General features: G+C 63.4%; 3 protein-coding genes and 1 long non-coding RNA gene across 6 annotated transcripts in view; 2 read left to right on the top strand and 2 right to left on the bottom strand.

Annotated features, from left to right (window-relative positions):
• The window catches only part of LOC121155054 (leukocyte immunoglobulin-like receptor subfamily B member 3), a 163,604-nt gene extending 154,043 nt beyond the window's left edge, over positions 1-9,561 (top strand). The window contains exons 18-26 of the mRNA XM_040978235.1: positions 5,640-5,945; positions 6,096-6,383; positions 6,481-6,780; positions 7,171-7,221; positions 7,729-7,851; positions 8,342-8,375; positions 8,451-8,485; positions 8,621-8,670; positions 9,031-9,561. Of these exons, the coding sequence (XP_040834169.1) occupies positions 5,640-5,945; positions 6,096-6,383; positions 6,481-6,780; positions 7,171-7,221; positions 7,729-7,851; positions 8,342-8,375; positions 8,451-8,485; positions 8,621-8,670; positions 9,031-9,210 (1,367 nt within the window). The 3' untranslated portion in view covers positions 9,211-9,561. The remainder of the gene's footprint in view (positions 1-5,639; positions 5,946-6,095; positions 6,384-6,480; positions 6,781-7,170; positions 7,222-7,728; positions 7,852-8,341; positions 8,376-8,450; positions 8,486-8,620; positions 8,671-9,030) is intronic.
• Positions 4,894-5,285, top strand: LOC121154960. The gene is made up of 2 exons (XR_005883620.1): positions 4,894-5,072; positions 5,216-5,285. It is a non-coding gene; the product is annotated as an uncharacterized LOC121154960 (long non-coding RNA).
• Positions 9,562-10,047: 486 nt separating the features above from the next.
• On the bottom strand, positions 10,048-12,461 carry RPS9 (ribosomal protein S9). The gene is made up of 5 exons (XM_040978123.1): positions 12,390-12,461; positions 12,010-12,131; positions 11,431-11,553; positions 10,773-10,959; positions 10,048-10,275 (listed from the first exon to the last, which is right to left on the bottom strand). The coding sequence occupies exons 2-5, from the start codon at positions 12,104-12,106 to the stop codon at positions 10,098-10,100; spliced, it is 585 nt and encodes a 194-aa protein (XP_040834057.1). The 5' UTR covers positions 12,107-12,131; positions 12,390-12,461; the 3' UTR covers positions 10,048-10,097.
• A 2,856-nt stretch (positions 12,462-15,317) lies between these two features.
• Positions 15,318-20,233, bottom strand: TSEN34 (tRNA splicing endonuclease subunit 34). Of its 3 annotated transcripts, none has more exons than XM_040978104.1 (4): positions 19,627-20,233; positions 18,865-19,105; positions 18,513-18,761; positions 15,318-15,634 (listed from the first exon to the last, which is right to left on the bottom strand). In XM_040978104.1, the coding sequence occupies exons 1-4, from the start codon at positions 19,867-19,869 to the stop codon at positions 15,531-15,533; spliced, it is 837 nt and encodes a 278-aa protein (XP_040834038.1). In that variant the 5' UTR covers positions 19,870-20,233; the 3' UTR covers positions 15,318-15,530. The 3 variants fall into 3 exon arrangements, with proteins under 3 accessions (XP_040834038.1, XP_040834037.1, XP_040834036.1); XM_040978103.1 differs by having other exon boundaries at positions 15,318-15,718; positions 18,510-18,761; positions 18,850-19,105; positions 19,627-20,229; XM_040978102.1 differs by having other exon boundaries at positions 15,318-15,718; positions 18,510-18,761; positions 19,627-20,227.
• Positions 20,234-20,670: the final 437 nt, after the last annotated feature.

The following is a 20,670-nucleotide window of genomic DNA, read 5'->3' as shown; positions in this document are numbered from 1 at the left end:
GCCGTGGCGATGGGTGAGCAGGGGTGTCCTGGTGTTCCATCTGCAGGGTCACTCCCAAATGGCCGCTGAGGCTGAGGCTGGGCCGTGTCGAAGCCAGGAGCCCATAGGGTGTTATGCGTGCAGTGGCCCATTAGCAGGGACCAGAATTGGACGTGGAGCGGGCAGGACTTGAACTGGCACTCCAGGAGGCTGTCACTGTCAGAGGTGGCAGCCTCACCCACTATGCCACAACCATGACCCCATTGAGCCCACAAGGAGCAGGTGGCACCAGAACAGAGGCTGGCCTGGGGCACCACGTCCACCGCACGGGAAGCTACTGTAGACACTCTCCTGCCGTTTCTCTCCCATTGCTCTCTGATTTAACACGGAATTCACACCCACGGCAGACAAGGGGGGTTTCCCGTCACCACGTCCACGTGCGTTGCCCCTTTGTCTCCTTTCCGATGGGACACGTCGGCAGCTGCTTACACACTCGGTGTCCGAGCCGTCTGCGTGCCGTGTCTGTGTTGACCACACCAGGAGACATGCGCTGACCTCACTAGACCTTCCCCCACGCTTCCCCTTGCTCACTGTGTGCTGCTTCTCACGCACACGTGCACTTTGTGTCCCACGTGGCCACGGCAGCACGGGGTCTCCGTGTGTGAGTGTCCCGTTGCGGAGCCTCTAAGCACAGGAAGGATCAGTGGCTCAGAGATCAAGGGAGGTGGAGAGATGGGCGCTGTGGTGTAGGGGGTCAAGCTGCTGCCTGCCACAGCGCCATGCCATGTGGGTGACGGCCCAGGCCAGGGTTCCACTTGTCCCTGCTAAGGAGCCTGGGAAAGCACGCAGCATGGTCCTAGTACCTGGGCCCCGCAGCCACGTGGGAGACCCTGACGCAGCTCCTGGCTTCTGGTTTTGTTCTGCTGTGGCCATGGCTGTTGTGGTCACTGGGGAGGAAATAGCAGATGCAAATGCATTTTCTCTCAATTTCTTAGACTGTAACTCTGTCATTCACATAAAATCACAATGAAAAAAAAAAAAAAACAGAAAGCGTTAGATGGAGCAGAAGTTGCACCATCCTGGTGTGGGGCACCTCTCTGTGCTCCTGCCACTGAGCAGCAACTCTCCTCACCGTGGCCATGGGCCCTCTCCTGGGGTGGGGTCAGCCTCAGTGCTCCTAGGGGGAGGACTTTGGGATCATCCACTCACCATCCCCTCCCCCTTCTCAGGAGCAACCCAGCCCAGCAGCCCCTCACCCCCGCACCCGGGCTCGCCCACAGGTGAGTAAGCAGCACCCTCAGCTTCAGGGCTCAGGCCGCTGCAGGGGAGTGCCGTCCCACCTCACCCCTCTCTCCTCCTGCAGCCCCCCAGCCCCAGGACCACACCGTGGAGAATCTCATCCGCTTGGGCGTGGCGGGCTTGGTCCTGCTGCTGCTCGGGCTTCTGCTGCTGGAGGCTTGGCTCAGCGCGAGGAGGACCCGGGGCACAGCAGCAGGTCACCCCGGGAGAGGACAGCACTGAACTCAGGGAGACTGCGACCACCAACCACCGCTGGATCTGATGATGTGCTGTCCCAGAGGGGCTTTGGTTTGACACTGAGGAACCCACCCAGAGACTGTTCCCTGGGGGTGTTATGCCCCAATCCATGGCTCAGGCGTGGGAAGGTGCCCAGGGTAGCCAAGGAGGACTCCTCCCACTGACCTGTGGTCCTCTCCTGCCCTGAGCTGGGTGGCCCTTCCTTCCTGCCCCTCTCAGGTGGGAGAGCACCCCCTGCAGGCCGCCTGTGGAGCAGCACCGCCTGCCCCAGGCTGGGCTCTGGGCTCACCAAGTGTCCTGCTCTGGAATGCCCACACTCCCCAGGCTGTGTTCACCAGCTTCCGTGTTGTGGCACAGAACGGGCATCTGGGTTCACAGAACAGAATAAAGGAGCACATCCTGGTCTCAGGCACGAATGATACATCCCACTGCACGCTGCTGCCCACTGGCTCCCTCGAGTCCTCTCTCTGTGTGGACGCTGTGGCGTCCCCAGGATCCTCCTGGATCAGGGCCCTGTGGCTGCAGGGCTGGTCGCTGGGGTCTCTGCTTGCTTGTCTCTCTGAGAAGGAAGGCGTCATGCTGGCAAGCCCAGTCTGCGTGGGTGCATTGGTGGGCACCAGACATCACGGCCAGTCACAGGTGCCCATGGGAGGAGTCAGATGCAGAACCCAGAACAGATATGAAGAGCTGCCTTCACAGGGGTGGGGCAGCCAGGGTCCACCTGTCCCTCCCTGCCCGACAGCGTCCACAGTGCCCCACTGTGTGGAGGCAGTCATTGCTTGTTTCTAAGTGTGACCAACACCAGCAGCACAGCCTGACGCCCACGCAGGAGCCAACTGACAGCTCCCTGTGCCCCGAGAGACCTGGCTGAGCCCAGCAGATTCACTGCTCTGCACCCCCAGGTCAGCAAGGACCCGGAACCCTCCTCCATGCAGGGCCCTGCGGGGACCTTGGCGTGCATGAGCTGCCCCCAGCACACTGAGCTAGGACCCTGGTCAGCAGGACCGCACACACACCAGCAGGACATTGGGGAACTTGGGCACCTGTGGTTCTGTCTGTGTGGCCACAGCTCTTATCTCTATATTTAATAAGAAAACAAGAGATGTGTCACTGCCGAGTGAGAGAGCCGAGAGAGCAGAAGTGGGAGCCAGGGTGAGGGTGATGAGGATGGAAGCGTGACCTGTTCACTGTGACACTGTGACACGCTGTCTGACAGCCAGGAATGGCCGACCGGGAACGCAAAACTAAGAAATATATAAAAAAAAAAAAAATAGATCTCATTGCAAGAATTTTAAAATGAAAGTGATGTTATTCCATCCGAGGGTATCCTGAAGGAAATGTGAGAGTGGCGGCTCCTACAGGACAGACAGACAGGGACAGAAAGACCAAGGGAGGGAGCCGAGCAGGTGGGCCTGGACGCACTGACGCCCATCGCTGCTCCAACCACAGGGCCAGGAGAGAGAGAAGCAGGAGGCAGCAGCCAGATCCTCCAGCACAGCGTGTCGGCTCCACAGCTTGTAGCTGCAGGGACAAACTCCTCCACCGTGTCAGGGATGGGATCCATCTGTGTGTCTACACACGCACTGCTGTGTCGCTGGGCGGTGGTGTGGCTGTGTGGACACCACCGAGGGGCCTGACACAGAGCTGGGTCAAGCTGGAAGTGGCAGTCACACAGTGTTCTTCGGCCCTTCTCCCGTGCGCACATGTCAAGGTGTGCAAACACGTGCCACTGCGTGTGAGCACCTGTGGGAATCACAGCAGTGACCTGCTCCACAGTCTCCAGGCTCAGGGCGGGGGCTGCTCAGAGCCCCCTGGTCGGCCGGCACTGTCTCCCAGCTCTGTGTCAGGCCCCTCGGTGGTGTCAGAGGTGGCAGCTTTACCCACTATACCACAAACCTAATACCATTTTGGTTTTTTGTTTCTCTGTTTGTTTTGTTTAATTTTAAAGTCAGGTATACAAAGAGGAGGAGAGACAGAGAAGATCTTCCATCTGATTATTTCACTCCCCAAGCGGCCACAACTGACAGATTTGTGCTAATCCAAAGCCAGGAGCCCAGAGCCTGTTCTAGGTCTCCCAAACAGGTACAGGGTCCCAAGGAGGTGGGCCTTGACTGCTTTCCCAAGCGGGAAGCAGGGAGCTGGTTCAGAAATGGGGCCGATGGGCCCGGCGCGGTGGCGCAAGAGGTTAAGGTCCTCGCCTTGCACGCCCGGGATCCCATATGGGCGCTGGTTCTAATCCCGGCAGCCCCGCTTCCCTTCCAGCTCCCTGCCTGTGGCCTGGGAAAGCAGTCGAGGACGGCCCAAAGGTTTGGGACCCTACACCCGCGTGGGAGACCCAGAGGAGGCTCCTGGCTTCCGATCGGCATAGCATCGTCCGTTGCGCTCACTTGGGGAGTGAATCATCGGACGGAAGATCTTTCTCTCTGTCTCTCCTCTCTGTATATCCCCCTTTCCAATGAAAAAATAATAAAAATAAATCTTAAAAAAAAAAAAAAGAAATGGGGCTGATACATTTGGAACCAGTGCCCATATAGGATCCCTCCTCGTGCAAGCCGAGTTCTTTAGCAGCTAGGCAACCTCCACACCTCCTCCCCAGGGCAGGGATTCCAGCAGGGCCTGGTCACCTGCCCCATGTCCTAGGGCTCACCTCCATGGAGGCTGCTGGATGCATTAGCCAAAGTGGTGAATGGTCCAGCAGTGCTCATGTTGTCTGCTCTGGGTCCTTGAGCCCACCTGCGTGGTGGGTGCTGGGTCCATTATTCCTGTGAGGAGTCTTGGTCCCTCTACCATGATGGATACCCAGTCCAGGAGCCCTAGGGTTGGGTGTTTGAGCCAGGCTCAGGTGGTCTGGCCTGGGTGCGTGGGCCCACCTGTGAGAGCAGGTCTCCGCAGTGTAAAGGATGGAGTACAGGATGGCACACCATGGTGCACTCTCCCTGTCCCGTGTTCTTCTCCACATGTCCTCCAGCCCCTGAGCAGGACAGCACCCATGGGTGCCCTGTCCCTGTCACAGGCTCTCCTGCACCCACTCCTGCCTCTTACCGCATCTCTGTGGTGTCTGCCCCTTCTGCCCATCCAGCTCCCAGAGCCCTGGAAGTGTCCACTCACTCCTTCCCCAAAGCTCAGGTCCCCAATCTCTAACACCAGGTCTGTCCCTGCCTCAGGCTCTCCCCCACTCTGAGGAGGAAGGGGCAGCCTCCCTGGCCTGTGACCTGTGTGTGACTCCCAAAAGAGGAACCTGTGACGCTCCTCCCTCCACCCCCTCTCAGCCCTCCCTGCTGGGGCTCCAGGCCCTGTGTGCTCACAGCCGCTCTGCTCCCGGGACCATGGGCGTTGGCACCAAGACCCCAGCCCTCATCGGCCTCCTCTGCTTCGGTGAGCTGGGGACACGGGACAGTAGGAAGGCAGGGGCTCAGGGACGGCCACAGCTCCACCACACAGCTCAGAGGCACAAGGTGCAGAGTAGGCCGGCTGACAGCAAGTGGGGACAAGCTGTCACAGGACCTCTCTTGCAGGGCTGTGCTGGGGACCTTGGGACGAGGCACAGGCACAGGCAGGTGAGTGCTCCCAGCCCTGATCCTGGGCCAGCTGGGGTTGGGGAGGCCAGGACAGGGTCTGTGCTGGTGGTGACAGGCAGGCAACTGGGAACTGAGGGGGGGCTGGGGCAGCGCCAGCATCTCCAGCTCTGACTCCCTTCCAGGGACCCTCCCCAAACCCTCCATCTGGGCCGAGCCAGGCCCTGTGGTCGCCAAGGGAAGCTCTGTGACCATCTGGTGCCAGGCAACTCCTCAGGCTGAGGTCTACCGCCTGTTTAAAGATGGTGCATTTCTCAAGGAAACACGGGCCCAGCAGGACTCCACTCACAGGGCCGGCTTCCTCATCAGGCCAGCAAACTCATACAGCGCAGGGCAGTACCAGTGCGACTATCAAACCTCCCTCCGCCTCTCCCATGCCAGTGAGCTCCTGACCGTGGCGGTGACAGGTGAGAGGGGTTCCCCAACCACAGGGGCTCCACCTCACAGCAGGGAAACCAGCATGGGCTCCAGGGACTCCATACACTGTGGAACATGGCTGGGGTGCAGGGGTGCCAGTGCCCCTGTGTCACGGCTCTGCCCTCCCCTCAGGATTGTACAGAGCACCCTCCCTGTCAGCGCAGCCAAGCCCCGTGGTGGCCCTGGGAGGCACCGTGTCCCTCTCCTGCAGCTCAGATGTTCTGTCAGGCCCGGCCCATCTGCTGAAGGAGGGAGGAGCCGGCCTCATCCACAGACAGGAGTCCAGGTACTCCTATGAGAGCCGCACATGGCAGACGACCTTCCGTGTGGGTCCTGTGAACAGCACCCACGGGGGCATCTACAGGTGCTATAGTTCAGCTTCCAACAACCCACTTGTGTGGTCACTGGCCAGCAGCCCCCTGGAGCTCCAGGTCACAGGTGAGTGACCCCATAGTGATCCCAGCCCAGGGTTAAGGGAGGTTGAGGGTGGGGAGGTGTCATGACCTCTGACCAGTGGTCAGGTGCACACTGCTGGTCCTGGGCATTGGGTGCTGTGCATGCCCTCAAACACCCCTTCCTCTCTCCCAGGGGTGCTCAGGAAGCCCTCCCTGTCAGCCCACCCAGCCTCGCCGCTCTCGCTCCCAGGAAAGAGCCTGACCCTGCGGTGTCACTGTGAGTCCAGCTGTGAGAGATTCGCTCTGACCCAGGACAAGTGGCACACAGCCCCCCCACAGCGCCTGGTGGGGCAGCACAGCCCTGACTTCCCCCTGGGCCCCGTGAGCAGCTCCGTTGCAGGCCAGTACAGGTGCTACGGTGGTCGTCAGGACTCCTCCATGTGGTCAGCCCCCAGCGCCGCACTGGACGTCCTGGTTGCAGGTGGGGAGCCCCTGCTTATCCCAGGCCCATTCCCATAGGCTGAGCTCAGAGTCCCGTGGGTGGGGCTGATCCTTGCTACTGCTGTGCTTTCCCCCAGGAATGTTCCAGAAACCTCGGTTGCAGGCACAGCCGGGTCCCTCGGTGCCACAAGGAGCTGCCGTGGCCCTGCGCTGTGGCTCTGATGAGGCCTTGGACACCTTCCTCCTGCACAGGGAGGGCTCAGACACTCCTCCCCAGCGCCTGCGTGTGCAGGGCACGGCCACGCCTGCCCAGGTCACGTTCACACTGAGCCCTGTCACCTCAGCCCATGAGGGCACCTACAGGTGCTATGGCTCCCACAGCAGTGACCCCTACCTGTGGTCACACCCCAGTGACCCCCTGCAGCTCGAGGTGTCAGGTGAGTCCCAGCCCAGTGTGCCCTGTCCTCTGGCTCAGTGCTGGGCTGGTTTGGGAAGGGTTCCTGGGCAGGGTCAGCAGAGTCCTTGGGCCTGAGGGACAGCACCAGCATGCTCACCCTGCTGCTGCCCTGAGCCCAGGAGACTTGTGGTTGACCCTGAGGGCTGAAGGCATAGGCCTTGGCCCTCCCACAGAGGACCCAGCTCCTGCCACTTTGACCTCCAGCCCAGGCTCACCCTCTGTGGCACTGTAGGTGCAGTTTGTGGGGATCCCAGGTTTCCAGAGTGCTGAGTCAGAGGGACGTGCTGGGGCCTGTCCCGGGGGAGGTGCCGCTGGCTGGCTGATGTGGGGACAGGGCCGCTTCAGCACTCTTGTCCTTTCCCCGCCCCAGGAGGCCCCAAGGGTTCCCTGCCCAGTCCCACAGATCCAGACCCCAGGAGTGGTGAGTGGGGGCTATGTTGGCAGTGTGCTCAGGCTGTGTGGGCTCCGCTCTCCTTGAGTTGGTAATTTGGGAAGGTCTTATTTTCTCCATGGGTCCTTTCTCCACCTGCTGCTGAAAGCATCCAATTGGTTGGGCTCAAAGGAGACAAGGAAAACCTCCCTTGGCCCCTGGGCAGCAGCTCAGCCCACAGTAGGGACCAAAGCTTGAGAGTGGGGAGTCCATGAACTGGGGTTCACCATGCTGACACCAGGGGCACTGGGTATGGTGCACGCTCTTCTGGGGTGCTGCCCCTAGTGCAGGATCGCCATGCACACACAGGTTTCTGCTGCTCACCCCCTCCCTGGGTCATGGCTCCTGCTCCTGGGGTGGCGGCTCCTGGGCCTCGAGTTCCAGACTGGGCGATAAGTGAGCAGGGGTGGCTCTCATGGGTGATGGTGAGGGCAGTGGCCCTGGCACCCAGCAGGTGCTGCATCAACTTTCCCTAACGCTGACCTCATTGCACCCAAGGTCTGCTCCATCCCCTCAAGATCCTGCTCGGGGTCTCAGTAGTCTCCTTTCTGCTGCTCTGCCTCTTCCTGCTCCTCCTCTTCGTCTTCATCCGAAAGCGCCATCACCGCCAACACAAGTCAGGTGAGCAGAGCCCATGGGGAGGCCGTTCAGGAGGCTCAGGGCTGCGTCCCCAGGGGTGCACGGCTAGGGCCCGCTCACCTCAGCTCCAGGTGACCAGGGTTACCTCACACCCCACCCAGCCTTAGCTCCTCATTCTGCAGGGGATGGAGGGAAGGGTCCACGGGGGGCAGGCTCTGTGCCACATCCCCAGGGGGACAGGTCCAGTGTATGCTCTCCTCAGCTCACACACCCTCCCCAGCCTTAGCTCCTCAGCTCCAGGTGACCAGGGTTACCTCACACCCTCCCCAGCCTTAGCTCCTCATTCTGCAGGGGATGGAGGGAAGGGTCCACGGGGGGCAGGCTATGTGCCACACCCCCAGGGGCACACGTCCAGTGTATGCTCTCCTCAGCTCACACACCCTCCCCAGCCCTAGCTCCTCATGCTGAGGGGGGGTAGGAGGGATCCAGGGGTCTCCACGGGGGCGGGGTCTGACTGCTCACTTTCCTTCAGGAGCAGAGCCCAGGCACCAAGCACTGCCCAAGAGGTAACACCTGTCCCTTGCCCTGACGCCCTCTGCGGCCCCACAAGGCCCCTAACGCACTCCTGTCTGTTCCCCCAGCGCCAGCCCAGCCGCTGAAGCCCAGGAAAGCTTGTGTAAGGGGCGTGGGAGGGGTGGGGCTCGGGCCAGAGGTGGGTGGCAGTGGGGCGGGGAGTCCTGGCTCAGGAATGGACACACCAACCTGCCACTGCATGGCCTTGGTCAAACCAGCGACCCTCTGGACCCCCCAGATGCTGCTGTGACGCCCACAGAAGCTGAGGAAATGCAGCTGGACATTCAGGTGAGCCTGCGACCTGCCAGGGGCCTGTCCACCCCACTGACCCCTGCAGGGGGACCCAACAGTGCGACTCAGCCCTGGTTCCCAATTGCAGCTTGCCCAGCCCCGTGACTGACAGCAAGAAAGGCTGCCTACCCCCTCTTCCCATTTGCTCCTTTCTGCCAACTGCCCACTTCCGTTTCCAAGCCTCCCACGGCCCAACATAACCACACCCCAATCCACCTCACAGCCCTCCTCCTGTACACCCCACATTCCTCTCCGCAAGGCCCTGGGCCCCTCCCACCCGCAGAGGGTCCCAATAGCACCCTCTCTGCAGGAGTGGGACCCTCCCACCCACACCCCTTCCCCCCTCCTGTGCTGCAGGTTGCTGAAGGCCTGCAGGAGGTGACCTACGCCGAGCTCAGTCACGGGGCATCCCAACAGACGGCCACCTCGCCCCTCCCACAGGAGCCCAGCACATATGCAGCCCTGGCAGTCCACCAGCCTGGTACTGTCCCAGGGGACCAACTGGGCTGCCCCCACCCTGCGGCCAGTCTGAGGTAACCCAGATGCTTCAGGAGCCCCAGGAACCCCACAGGGCCACTGACCTTAGGACTGGTGACTGGAACCAACAGCCACCTCGGACCGAGCCTTTGCACACTTCACAGCAAACCAGCACCCAGCCTGGGGACCTAACTACATCTCAAAGGCCCAGGGACCCATAGGGGTCACAGGGAGAGTGGCTACCCTGTCCCCTCCCCTCTAACTTCCAGTAAGGGGAAGGGAAAGCCTTCCCCTCCTGACAGTGTGTCAGCAAACCCTGAAGGCATGAAATGACTTCCCCAATGGCCACCTGCCCCTCCCCCAAGCTGGGCACTCCAGGCCAGTGTGGCCCATGTCCAGTGCCCACATCCTGTCAGCTAATGCTGGGCTGGTCCACTTCGTACCCAGCTGCTCGGGCCCCTCCCTGCCAGCCCAGGGAGAGCTGCAGCTCCTGGCTTCTGCCTGGCCCAGCCCATCACGGCCATCTGGGGAGCGAGGCTGCAGTGCCAGCATGTCACTGTGGGCCCCCAACTTTCCTCCTGCCAGGGAGCAGGAGCATGCAGGGGTGGGCAGGGCTACCTCCTCACCCAGCAGCTGGCAAGGACACCTGGGACCAAGTGCAGGACGAGTGACCCGGAGCCAGAGGCGGTGGGCCCCATCTCACTCCCAAGAGTGGAGCAGTGCTGACCCCTTGGTGGAGGTGCCCGCCCTGGGGGTCGCTTTGCCTAATAAACCTCTCTTCTCACTGGCTGATGTGCTCTTACTCCATCCAAGCCATGGCCCGTTGCTTCCCTGGGGGCGCCCCACAGGGACTGGGGACCTGCCAGACACCGGCCACTACAAAATCGGACACCACACTCCACTGTGGAACCTGCTTTATTATCAGTGTGGAACAGGGGCCAGGAGGCTCAATCCTCCTCCTCGTCGTCGCCAGCCCCCGCCCCGCCCTGGCCCTTCTTGGCGTTCTTCCTCTTCACGCGGCCCGGGCGGCCGCCGCCGTACGGGGAGCGCAGCGAGAAGTCGATGTGCTTCTGCGAGTCGAGGCGCACGATGAAGGACGGGATGTTCACCACCTGCTTGCGGACCCTGGGGAGGACAGGGGGTGAAGGGACCCCAACAGCTGGGAGGGCTCACCCACTCTGAGAACTGGGATCTGACCCCACCAGCACCGAGCCCTGTAGCTGGGCCAGGGCACACAGGCAGCAGCACCCCATTCTACATGGGGTCCCCCACGGTGCCCGCTCTGCTGCAGGCTGGACTCTCCAAGGTCAGCCCTGACAGCCGGCCTCCTGGCCCCTCACACCATCCCCGCGGACAGATGTTACCTGTGCAGCTGCCGCGTGCGGGCAGGGCCTTCGCAAGGTGTACGGCGCACGCCGCAGTGACCCTTGCGCCGGGCTAAGGGGGCCAGGCTGCCCCCGCTCCCCAGGGGCTGTGTGCAGGGGCCTCTGCACCCTCAGGGTGAGCCCACACCTATCCTGTCCGGGGGCTGCACAGGAGACAGGGACGGCAGGCTCGGTGAGGCCACCGCCAGTGGGACCAGCGAGGGCCCCGGGCCACGCGAGGGGCGCCCGCAGCGGTACCTGATGTGGCGCTGGCGGATGAGCACGCGGGCGTGGTGGATGGACTTGGCCAGGCCCAGCTTGAAGACCTGAGTCTGCAGCCGCCGCTCCAGGAAGTCCTCGATCTTCAGGCCCAGGATGTAGTCCAGCTTCATCTTGCCCTCGTCCAGCACGCCGATGCGCACCAGCCGCCGCAGCAGGGCATTGCCTGGGGACAGCAGAGGCGTGCTCGAACCCGGCCCACGGGGCCAGATCTCTGCCAGGGGCACCCACACCCTTTGCTGGAGTGCTTGGGCCCGAGTCCTATAGATGCAGGGACCCCTATATCTAATCAACTCAAACCCTCCGCCTCTGCAGACACCAGAAAGCCCCGGGCAAGACGGGTCATGCTGGTGCAGCAAACGATGTGGGCATTGGCAACAGTTAAAGTCCTGCGTGGGCATCGCACGGGAAGGCAGCTGAGCCAGGCGGGGAAACAGCCGACATGGGACACGCACGCCCTTCCCAAGGCCCAGAAAGGAGCTCGGCAGCCTCCAGGCGCAGAAGCCGGGAGGGGCGGCACGGTGGGTTTATCCCGGGGACCCTCAGGGCGCCCGCCACCCTGGGCACACTGCCTTCCAGCCCAGGCGCCTGCTGGTTCACCCCTTGCTGGCACCGCCCGCCCGCCCGCCGCGCACACCCTCAAACAGCCGCCGCGGGTCCTTCTCGTCCAGCGTCAGCAACTCCCGCGCAGCCTTGCGGATCTTGGCCAGGGTGAACTTGACCCTCCAAACCTCGCGCTTGTTGCGCAGCCCATACTCGCCTGCGTAGGTGGTGGGAATGGGGGGTCAGTGCTGGGCGGGAGGGGAGAGGTGGGCACGCGGCCCCAGGATGTCTCCCCACGACCCCTGGACACCTGCCCTGACCCCGGGATGCCTCCCTGTGACCCCGCGAGCTCCACAGCGGGTGGGACAGTGACCCCAGGATGCCTCCCCCGACCCGTGACCCCGGGAGCCCCCAGCACGTGGGTGAACCCAGGCTGCGTCCCCATGACCCCTGGACACCTCCGCCAGACCCCGCGAGCTCCAATCTCCCAGCAGGTGGGACAGTGACCCCCAGGATGCCTCTCGAGATGCCTCCCCATGACCCGGGAGCCCCCAGCACGTGGGACAGCGACCCCAGGACACCTCCCCCGACCGCGGGAGCTCCACACTCCCAGCACGTGGGAAGGTGACCCCAGGACGCCTCCCCCCGACCCCCCGACCCCAGGCCAGCTCACCGATCAGCTTCAGCTCCTGGTCGAGGCGGGACTTCTCGAAGGGTCTCCGCGGGGTCACGTACGTCTTACGACAAACCCAGCTCCGGGCCACCGGCATGTTGGCTCGGCCTGGCGATCCGCGCCTGCGCAAGAGGGAAGGTCGTCACGGGGGTCACGAGGTCTCGCTCTCATCGCGCGTGGCCAGGGCCGTTCTCGCGAGAACCTGCCCCGAGGCGTCCAGACCGCCACTCCACAACCAAGTGCGTGTCCCGGCCATCCGTCTCCATCCGCGCCTTCCTCTGGCGGACGCGGGAAGGAGACGGAGGCCGGCTACACCGCAGACCGTCCCCTGCACGCCCGGCCCCCGCACCCGGCACGGAGAGCACGCAACCCCGACCCACCTAAAGCAAAGATGCCGTCAGCGCCAAAGAGAGGCCCGGAAACGCCCTCGCCGCCTTCTTATAGCGGCTCCGCCCACGGGCGGCGTCATCACGCACGGCGCGCGCCTCCGCCAATCAGGCCAAAGGGCAGTGGAGACGCGAGCTGGGCTAGAGCGCCGCGCCGAGCGGGAGGACTTGACGGGGATCGGCCAAGAGCCGGGGGAAGGGGGACGAGACCCTGAGGGGAACAGGGGCGGCCCTGAGGGGGAGCAATGGGACGGCCCTGAGGGGGAGCGGGGCGAGACCCTGAGGGAACGGGACGGCCTTGAGGGAACGGGGCGGCCCTGAGGGATAGTGGGGCAGCCATGAGGGGGAACGGGCAGCCACGAAGAGCAATGGGGCGAGACCCTGAGGCGAACAGGGCGGCCCTAACGAGGAGCAATGGGGCGGCCCTGAGGGGAGCGGGGGGACCCTGAGGGGCGCAATGGGGCGGCCCAGAGGGGAGCGGGCGAGGCAGCCTGCGGGTCCGGGTCCGGGTCCGGGTCCGGGCGGCGGCCCTGCCCTGGCTGTCTCCGTCCCCTGTAGACTTGTGCGTCCGAGACCCGGCAGGCCCGCGGGAAATGAAATGGGCACGTTCAGTCAGATCTGTTCCACGCGAAGCCGCCCCGTGAGGGCGGACCGGGACGAATGTTCGCGAATGTTCGAGGCTCTCGCCCCGGCCCGACCACCCCCTCACCTCCTACCCAGCCAGGCTCGGGCCCCGAGCGCCGCGGCTGGGTCAGCAGCCAGGGATGCAGTGTGGGCATCCATCGTCCACTTGCGCAGCACCCCTGATTCGCCCCTGACCCGGAAAATCCACTCAGTGAAGTCGCTGAGCCCAGGGACAGTGCCCCCGGAAGCTGTCAGACAGACAGAGCAGGCTGTCAGACCTCTCTACCGGTGCTCAGGAAATTTTTGTGCTGTTTTGCTTTTTATTGGAAAGGCAGATATATAAAAGAGATGCAGAAAGATGTTGCATCTGTTGATTCACTCCCCAAATGGCCGCTACGGCCAGAGCTGAGCTGATGGAAAGCCAAGAGCTCCATCCGGGTCTCCCACGCGGGTGCAGGGTCCCAAGGCTTTGGGCCGTCCTCCACTGCTTTCCCAGGCCACAGGCAGGGAGCTGGGTGGGAACTGGAGCAGCCAGGACACAAACCCATGCCCATATGGGATCCCGGCGCCTGCAAGGGGAGGACTGGCCAATTGAGCCAGCACGCCACATCCTCAGTCACTTAAAAAAAAATGGTAGAGCAAGGGGCCAGCGTGATTTCAAACATCGTCTGTATCAAAATAAAACCTTCCACTTTTCACTCCCTTCTCTTCACCAACTTTTTGAACTGCCCTTAGGATGGATGTGATATGGAGCAAGGAATTGAGTTCCAAATGTCACGCAGCCTATGCCACGTGACCATAGTTTAAGGACATTTGCTGCCCAGCAACAGGGAATCTGAGTGGCTGAAGCTCGCAGACGCCTGTCCCAGGACGGGGATGCTGCGTGAACGGGGCGGCAGTGCAGCAAAAGGCCAACCTCAGCCGGAAGCCACCCGGCCCAGCGGGCCACGGGTGAGCGCGCAGCAGTGTGCCCCGGAAGCAGCAGCGCCCAGTGCAGCACACGCGTGAACGGCCCCTGCACGTGGAGGGAGGCCTGTGGGTGCTGTGGACAGAAAGGGCCCCGTTCACTGTGTGGGGCGCAGAGGGGACGGCTGCCACCAGCAAGCCAGCTCCCGAATGAGCACCAGTTCCAGTCCCGGCTGTTCCACTTCTGAAACCGGAGGATGCACCTGGGTCCCCGCCGTCCGTGTGGCAGACCCGGCATGGCCCTGGGTCCCGCCATCCGCGTGGCCGACCCAGCACGGCCCTGGCCCTGGGTCCCCACTGTCCACGTGGCAGACCCGGCACGGCCCTGGCCCTGGCCCGGCTCTCCCCCGGGTCTTTGAGGCCTGTGTGGGAGCCACTCTGCATGTGAAATAGAATGAATGCATCTTGAAGCGCGAGCCCAGCTGGCTGCGCGGCCCTGGGTCTGCCGAGAAGGCACTGACTGCGCACCGCGGATCAGTGGACCTGCGTGAGAACGGGGATCCCCAGAGCACAGTGTGGACACGTGTTACAGAAAAGCGTGGATTTCAAACTCCTCAATGCTGTCCTTCCGCTAAGCTGCTGAAGGACCCTCGTATAAATGCCTCGGCTTTCGTAAAAACTGCAGACGATCACATGTTTCAAAGCTGAGGAGCAGTGCATGTTCAAAGAATTAACATGTGGGGCTAGGGACCCGGTGGCGTGGCCTAGGGGCTAAAGTCCTCGCCTTGAATGCACTGGGATCCCATATGGGCGCTGGTTCTAATCCCAGCAGCCCTGCTTCCCATCCAGCTCCCTGCCTGTGGCCTGGGAAAGCAGTGGAGGACGGCCCAAAGCCTTGGGACCCTGTACCTGTGTGGGAGACCTGGAAGAGCTCCTGGCTCCTGGCTGTGGATTGGCTCAGCTCCAGCCATTGTGGTCACTTGGGGAGTGAACCAGAGGATGGAAGATCTTCCTCTGTCTCTCCTCCTCTCTGTATATTTGCTTTTTCAATAAAAATAAGTAAATCTTTAAAAAAAAAAGAAAAAAAGCAAATGTAATTCTCTGTGTGAATAAACATCAGGACAATCTTCAAGTGCCACGCAGGCCGTGGAGAAGATGAACACATTCCAGAAGCTGCTGGAATCCTTGACGCCCCCTGAGCCCCAACTTCTGATCCCCTCAACCTGCAACCTGCGCTCCTCGTGTTGGACCCTGCAGGTGTCTGCTGCGCCGTGGCAACCCGAGAGTAGTGGCAGCGCGTGGCCTGAGCAGGTGGCTGGCCCTCGCGGCCTTCGCAGCTGCCCACACCCCATCTCAGCGTGGGCACGGGGATTCAAACCGCAGACTCCGAGGTTTAGTCAACACATTTACTGAGATCCCAGGTCCCAGGCCCATGGGAAACGGAGATGAAGCCGATGTGGTTCCTCATCCAAGAAGGTCCCAGCTTGCCGATGGGTAACTACAAAATCAGCATGGCCACTGCATGCCACAGTGGGGCAGGGGGAGCCCCCAGGGGCGGAGTCCAACAGGGGCAGGCGGCAGGCCTGGGTGGTGGGCACGGGCTGGTCACTGCAGGCCTGCCCACTGCAGGGACGTGTAGACCACCGTGCCATCAGGCTGCGGGGAGCCCAGCAGGAGGGTCTTGCGGACACTGGTCCCCAGGCGGCCGGCAGCCACCAGGTCCTGCAGCGGGATGGGGTCCTCAGGGGCCCAGCACTGGGCAATGTAGTGGGCGTGGAAACGCAGCGGGTCACCTGGGGACAGAGACAAGCACAGGCTGGAGTGCGACAGGGACGCTCGGCAGGCACTGGGGACCCTGCGGCTCTGGGCAGCGGTGGCAGCATCCGCCATCCCTCAAATGCCAACAGCCCATCCCGCAGCGGAAACCCCCGCACGCCCTAGAGGAAGGGACATGCTGTGGTGCGAACAGGGTGTGGCTCCCCAAGCTCGCGCAGACCTGAACCCCAGTCTCAGGGCAACCATGTGGGTTAATGTGGACGCTGAGGGGAGAGGGGAAGCCGGGTCCTGTTCAGAGCCTGTCAGCTCCTGGTGGGTGAGCGGGGCACCCGTGTCCCTCCCCTCCTGTGCTCGGGTTGACCCTGTGCTGGGGCTCTGCCAGCAGATGCCAGGCCAGTGGAGTGGGTGTGGACGAACCCAACTTCTCCTCCTGGATATTTTAGCTGGGAGCCACAAGCTGACAGGGCAGACCCGTTAATGGGTGAAGAAAGGGGGGTGGGAGCAATTCTCACCGCAGGTACAGTGTTGTCTACTTGAAAGACAGCTGGCCTGGGCCTGGGGCAGTAGCCTAGCAGCTAAAGTTCTTGCCTTGCTCACGGGCCTGTCACCGCCCCATGAGGGCGGCGGGTGGGTGCCGGGCCTGCCCAGTCCCGGAGGCCTCCCCCTCGGTCTACTCACCCCGAAGGAAGCGGCCCCCGGAACCAGCAGGCCCGGGGACAGCTCAGCACATGGCGGCTGTGCCCATGGCGGCTGTCCGGGATCCAGGCATGAGACGCCCCGTCCTGAGACCCACCAGCTGCCAGGAGGCTGCTGGAGGTTTAAATAACCCAGGCCCAAGGTCGCGCCCCTCCCAAATCCCATTCACCGCCCCATGAGGGCGGCGGGTGGGTGCCGGGCCTGCCCAGTCCCGGAGGCCTCCCCCTCGGTATACTCACCCCGAAGGAAGCGGCCCCCGGAACCAGCAGGCCCGGGGACAGCTCAGCACATGGCGGCTGTGCCCATGGCGGCTGTCCGGGATCCAGGCATGAGACGCCCTGTCCAGAGACCCACCTGGGCACTGGTTCTAATCCCAGCGGCCCTGCTTCCCATCCAGCTCCCTGCCTGTGGCCTGGGAAAGCAGTCGAGGACGGCCCAAAGCCTTGGGACCCTGCACCTGTGTAGGAGACCCGGAAGAGGCTCCTGGCTTTGGATCACACACAGCTCTAGCCGTTGTGGGCACCTGGGGAGTGAACCATTGGGTGGAAGATCTTCCTCTCTGCCTCTCCTCCTCTCTGAATATCTGACTTTTCAATAAAGATAAATAAATCTTTTTTTTTTTTTTAAAGATTTATTTTTATTATTTTTTCATTGGAAAGGCGGATGTACAGAGAGAGGAGAGAGAGAGAGAGGAAGATCTTCCGTCCGATGATTCACTCCCCAAGTGAGCGCAACGGGCCGATACTATGCCGATCCGAAGCCAGGAGCCTCCTCCGGGTCTCCCGCACGGGTGCAGGTTCCCAAAGCTTTGGGCCGTCCTCCACTGCTTTCCCAGGCCACAAGCAGGGAGCTGGAAGGGAAGCGGGGCTGCCGGGATTAGAACCGGCGCCCATATGGGATCCCGGGGTTGCAAGGCGAGGACTTAACCACTTGCGCCACCGCGCCGGGCCCAAGATAAATAAATCTTAAAAAAAAAAAAAAAAAAAAAAGTCTGCCCGATTGGGGCCTGGCATTGTGGCAGAGCCAGTTGTGCCGCCTCCTGGGGTGCTGGCCGGAATCGTGGCCGCTCTGTGTCTGAGCCAGCTCTCTGCTAAGTCCGGGCAAGCAGAAGACAGCCAAAGCCTGGGGATCTGGCCGCCCACGTGGGAGGGCTGGATGGAGCTCCGGGCTCCTGGCTTCCACATGGCTCAGCTCTGGCCACGCAGCCACTTGGCGAGTAAGCCAGTGCATGCAGGGTCTGTCTCTACTTTCCAAGTAAATGGGTTTTTAAAGACATAACTGATGCAATGTTAGCTGTGTTAACCTATACAACCACTTGGGGTATTTTCCAGTTTTTATCTTTTTTTAAGGACTTGTTTATTTGAAAGAATTAGAAGCTGAGACCCAGCTGATCTGCCGGCTCACTCCCCAGCTGGCCGCGCCCGCCCAAGGCCAGGCGTCAGCAGCTTCTCCCGGGTGTCCCCTGGGGCTGGCAGGCGACCAGCTCTTGGGCTGTCCTCCGCCGCTTTCCCCGGTCACAAGCCGGCAGGCAGATCTGAGGCAGAGCAGCGGGCACGAACCAGCGTCAGTGCGGGATGCCGGCCCCTCAGGCGGCTTTACCCCACAATGCTGCCCGAGGGTTCCCACTTCTAAATTCCATGAATATTCTGGCAGTGACCGTCTCAGGGTTCCTAAGTGAGCCCGTGGACCACGGGAAATGTCTCACAATTACTAAGACACCCTCCAAATGTACTTGGGGGCTCCCACGGGGCTCCTGTCCCGCCCCGAGTTTCAAAAGCTGGAAAAAAACAAAATGAGGCAAAGAGGAAAAGGCCAGGCCGGCTTGGCAGGCGGAATCCCGGCTGCTCCGCTCCCAGCTCCCGGCCAGGGCCGTGGGGCCGGCCCTGCACCCACGTGGGGACCCGTGTACCCGCACTGGCGTCCTGGCCTGGCCCAGCCCCGACTCCTGCAGCCATTCGGGGATGGACCACAGTGGGTATGGACCATTTCTTTCTCTGTTACTGTGTTTTCCAAAGAAATTTTATAAAGAAAAAAAAAAAGTAAGAGAAGGAAGAATGCAGACTGTGCTGGACTGCAGCGACAGGGGTGGCCGAGGTGCCGGCCTGGACTCACCTGGGTAGACGAGGAAGTCACCGCCGAACTTGCCGGCCGCACTGAGGAAGAAGCCCCGCTCCCACAGGTCCCTGTAGATGCTGTAGCGCAGTTCGTGGGCCGGCCGGCCGGCGTGCGGCCAGTCCTTGGACTGCACACGCCAGTCTAGCGGCCGAGCCTTGACGGGCCGGGGCCTGGCAGTGGTCAGCTGCACGAGCAGGGCTGACCTGGGCAAGGGGGCCACCTCATCCGAAGGCCCGGGCTGGGAGGGGGCTGGGGGACGGAAGGACCTGTTCACTCGGGGTGCACAGTGGGGACCCCACGCCCAGCATCCTCCCGTCTTCCCAGGTCCCTGCCCCGCCAGGCCCACGCTCACGTGCTTCCTGCTGCTCCCCGGCCTCCTGACCCTCCTGGGCCTGCTCGGGACCAGCCTGGCTGCCCGCGGCCTCCTGGACTCCGCTGGCCCCCGCAGCCTGCTCCAGCCTCTGCTTCTTGGCGGCCTGGCCCTGGGCGATCTTGTCCCGGAGCTCCTGCCGCTGGGCCTCGCGGGCCTCCACCGCCAGGGCGCTTTGCTCCTGGAAGCTCTGCTCCTGCTGGCGCTTGAAGGATGCCAGAGCCTGCCAAGTGCAACTCAGCTGGGAGTTCAGCACCCCTCGGGGGTTCGGCCTGCTCGGCCCCTAGCACCCCTGGGGGGGGTCCCGCCACTTCACTCCCAGCACCCCTTGGGGGTCCCATCAGCTCGCCCCCAAACCCCTTGGGGGTCCGGCCAGCTGGCTCCCAGTACCCCTCAGGGGTCCCACCACCTTGCCCCCAGGACCCCTCAGGGGTCTGGCAGACTGGCTCCCAGCTCTCCTCGGGGGTCCCGTCGGCTGGCCCCCCCAGCACTCCTCGGGGGTCCCAGCACCCCCCGGGGGTCCCGCCTGCTCGGCCCCAGCACCCCTCGGGTATCCCGCAGGCTCACCCCCCCGGCACCCCTCGGGGGTCTGGCCGACTGGCTCCCAGCTCTCCTCGGGGATCCCGTCGGCTGGCCCCCCAGCACTCCTCGGGGGTCCCAGCACCCCTCGGGGGTCCCGCCTGCTCGGCCCCAGCGCCCTTGGGGGTCCCGCAGGCTCGCCCCCTCCTCCCCCGGCCCCCTTACCAGGCTGTGCTGGCGGGGATCCGGGCGCGGGGCGCTGACCAGGGTCACGGCGCCGATCTCGGCCAGCAGCCGGGCCTCTTCGGGCATCAGCAGCAGCGGGAGGCCCAGGCGCGAGTTCTGGCGGGGCCCGCGGGGCAGGGCGCCCACCGTGCGGCCCCCGACTCCCAGGCGCTCCCGCAGCGCCTGCACCGCCTCGGCCCCCCACACCAGGGAGCGGCCATTGGCCACCTCCACCACCAGCATCCTCCTGCGGGGCAGCCGGGAGGGTCAGCCACACGGCCGGGGGTCCTCGGCGGGGCGGGGCCTCGCTCGGCACCTGCGGGGCCGGCCCGGTGGTCGGCACCTCACTGAGGGTCAGCCCCGCGGGACCCGCCCTCACGGCCGCGGCGCCACGCCCCCTCCGGGGCGGCCATCTTGGCTCCTCCTCGGGAGGAAGCCGCCTCGGCCTCCCTGCAGGCTCGCGACCCGCGCCCGGACCGGAAGAAACCGGAGCGCGGCCCGGCCACGCCTCCTGCCGGGCTCGGGCGCCTCCCTCGGAGCCACCGACGTTCGGCTCGCTGGGAGTTTCGCGCTTTGAGTCAAGTGCCTGCAGTTCGAAAACCGGCCCCCTCCCGAGCGCCGAGGCTTCTACGTTCGGGTGTTCTCGGCTCCGCCGAACGCGCACGAGTCGGCGTTCGGGTGTTCTCGGCTCCGCCGAACGCGCACGAGTCGGCGTTCGGGTGTTCTCTGTTCCGCCGAACGCGCACGAGTCGGCGTTCGGGTGTGCTCGGCTCCGCCGAACGCGCACGAGTCGGCGTTCGGGTGTTCTCGGTTCCGCCGAACGCGCACGAGTCGGCATTCGGGTGTGCTCGGTTCCGCCGAATGCGTACGAGTCGGCGTTCGGGTGTTCTCGACGCCCATCTCTTCTGCAGCCCGGGCCCCGCCCACTCCGCCGCCCGCGCTACCTGGCTGAGGGGTTCCCGCCCTACGACCGAGCCCCAAATCCGGCCTTCGTGTCTCTCGGGCGGGGTCTGCCCGCTCGCGGCCCACCCATGGCGACCCCTG

This window comes from Ochotona curzoniae, unplaced genomic scaffold, assembly GCF_017591425.1.
Source record: "Ochotona curzoniae isolate NIBS_2020 unplaced genomic scaffold, NIBS_Ocur_1.0 contig_2861, whole genome shotgun sequence".
NCBI lineage: Eukaryota > Metazoa > Chordata > Mammalia > Lagomorpha > Ochotonidae > Ochotona > Ochotona curzoniae.
This window is presented reverse-complemented; position numbering and strand designations above follow the sequence as displayed.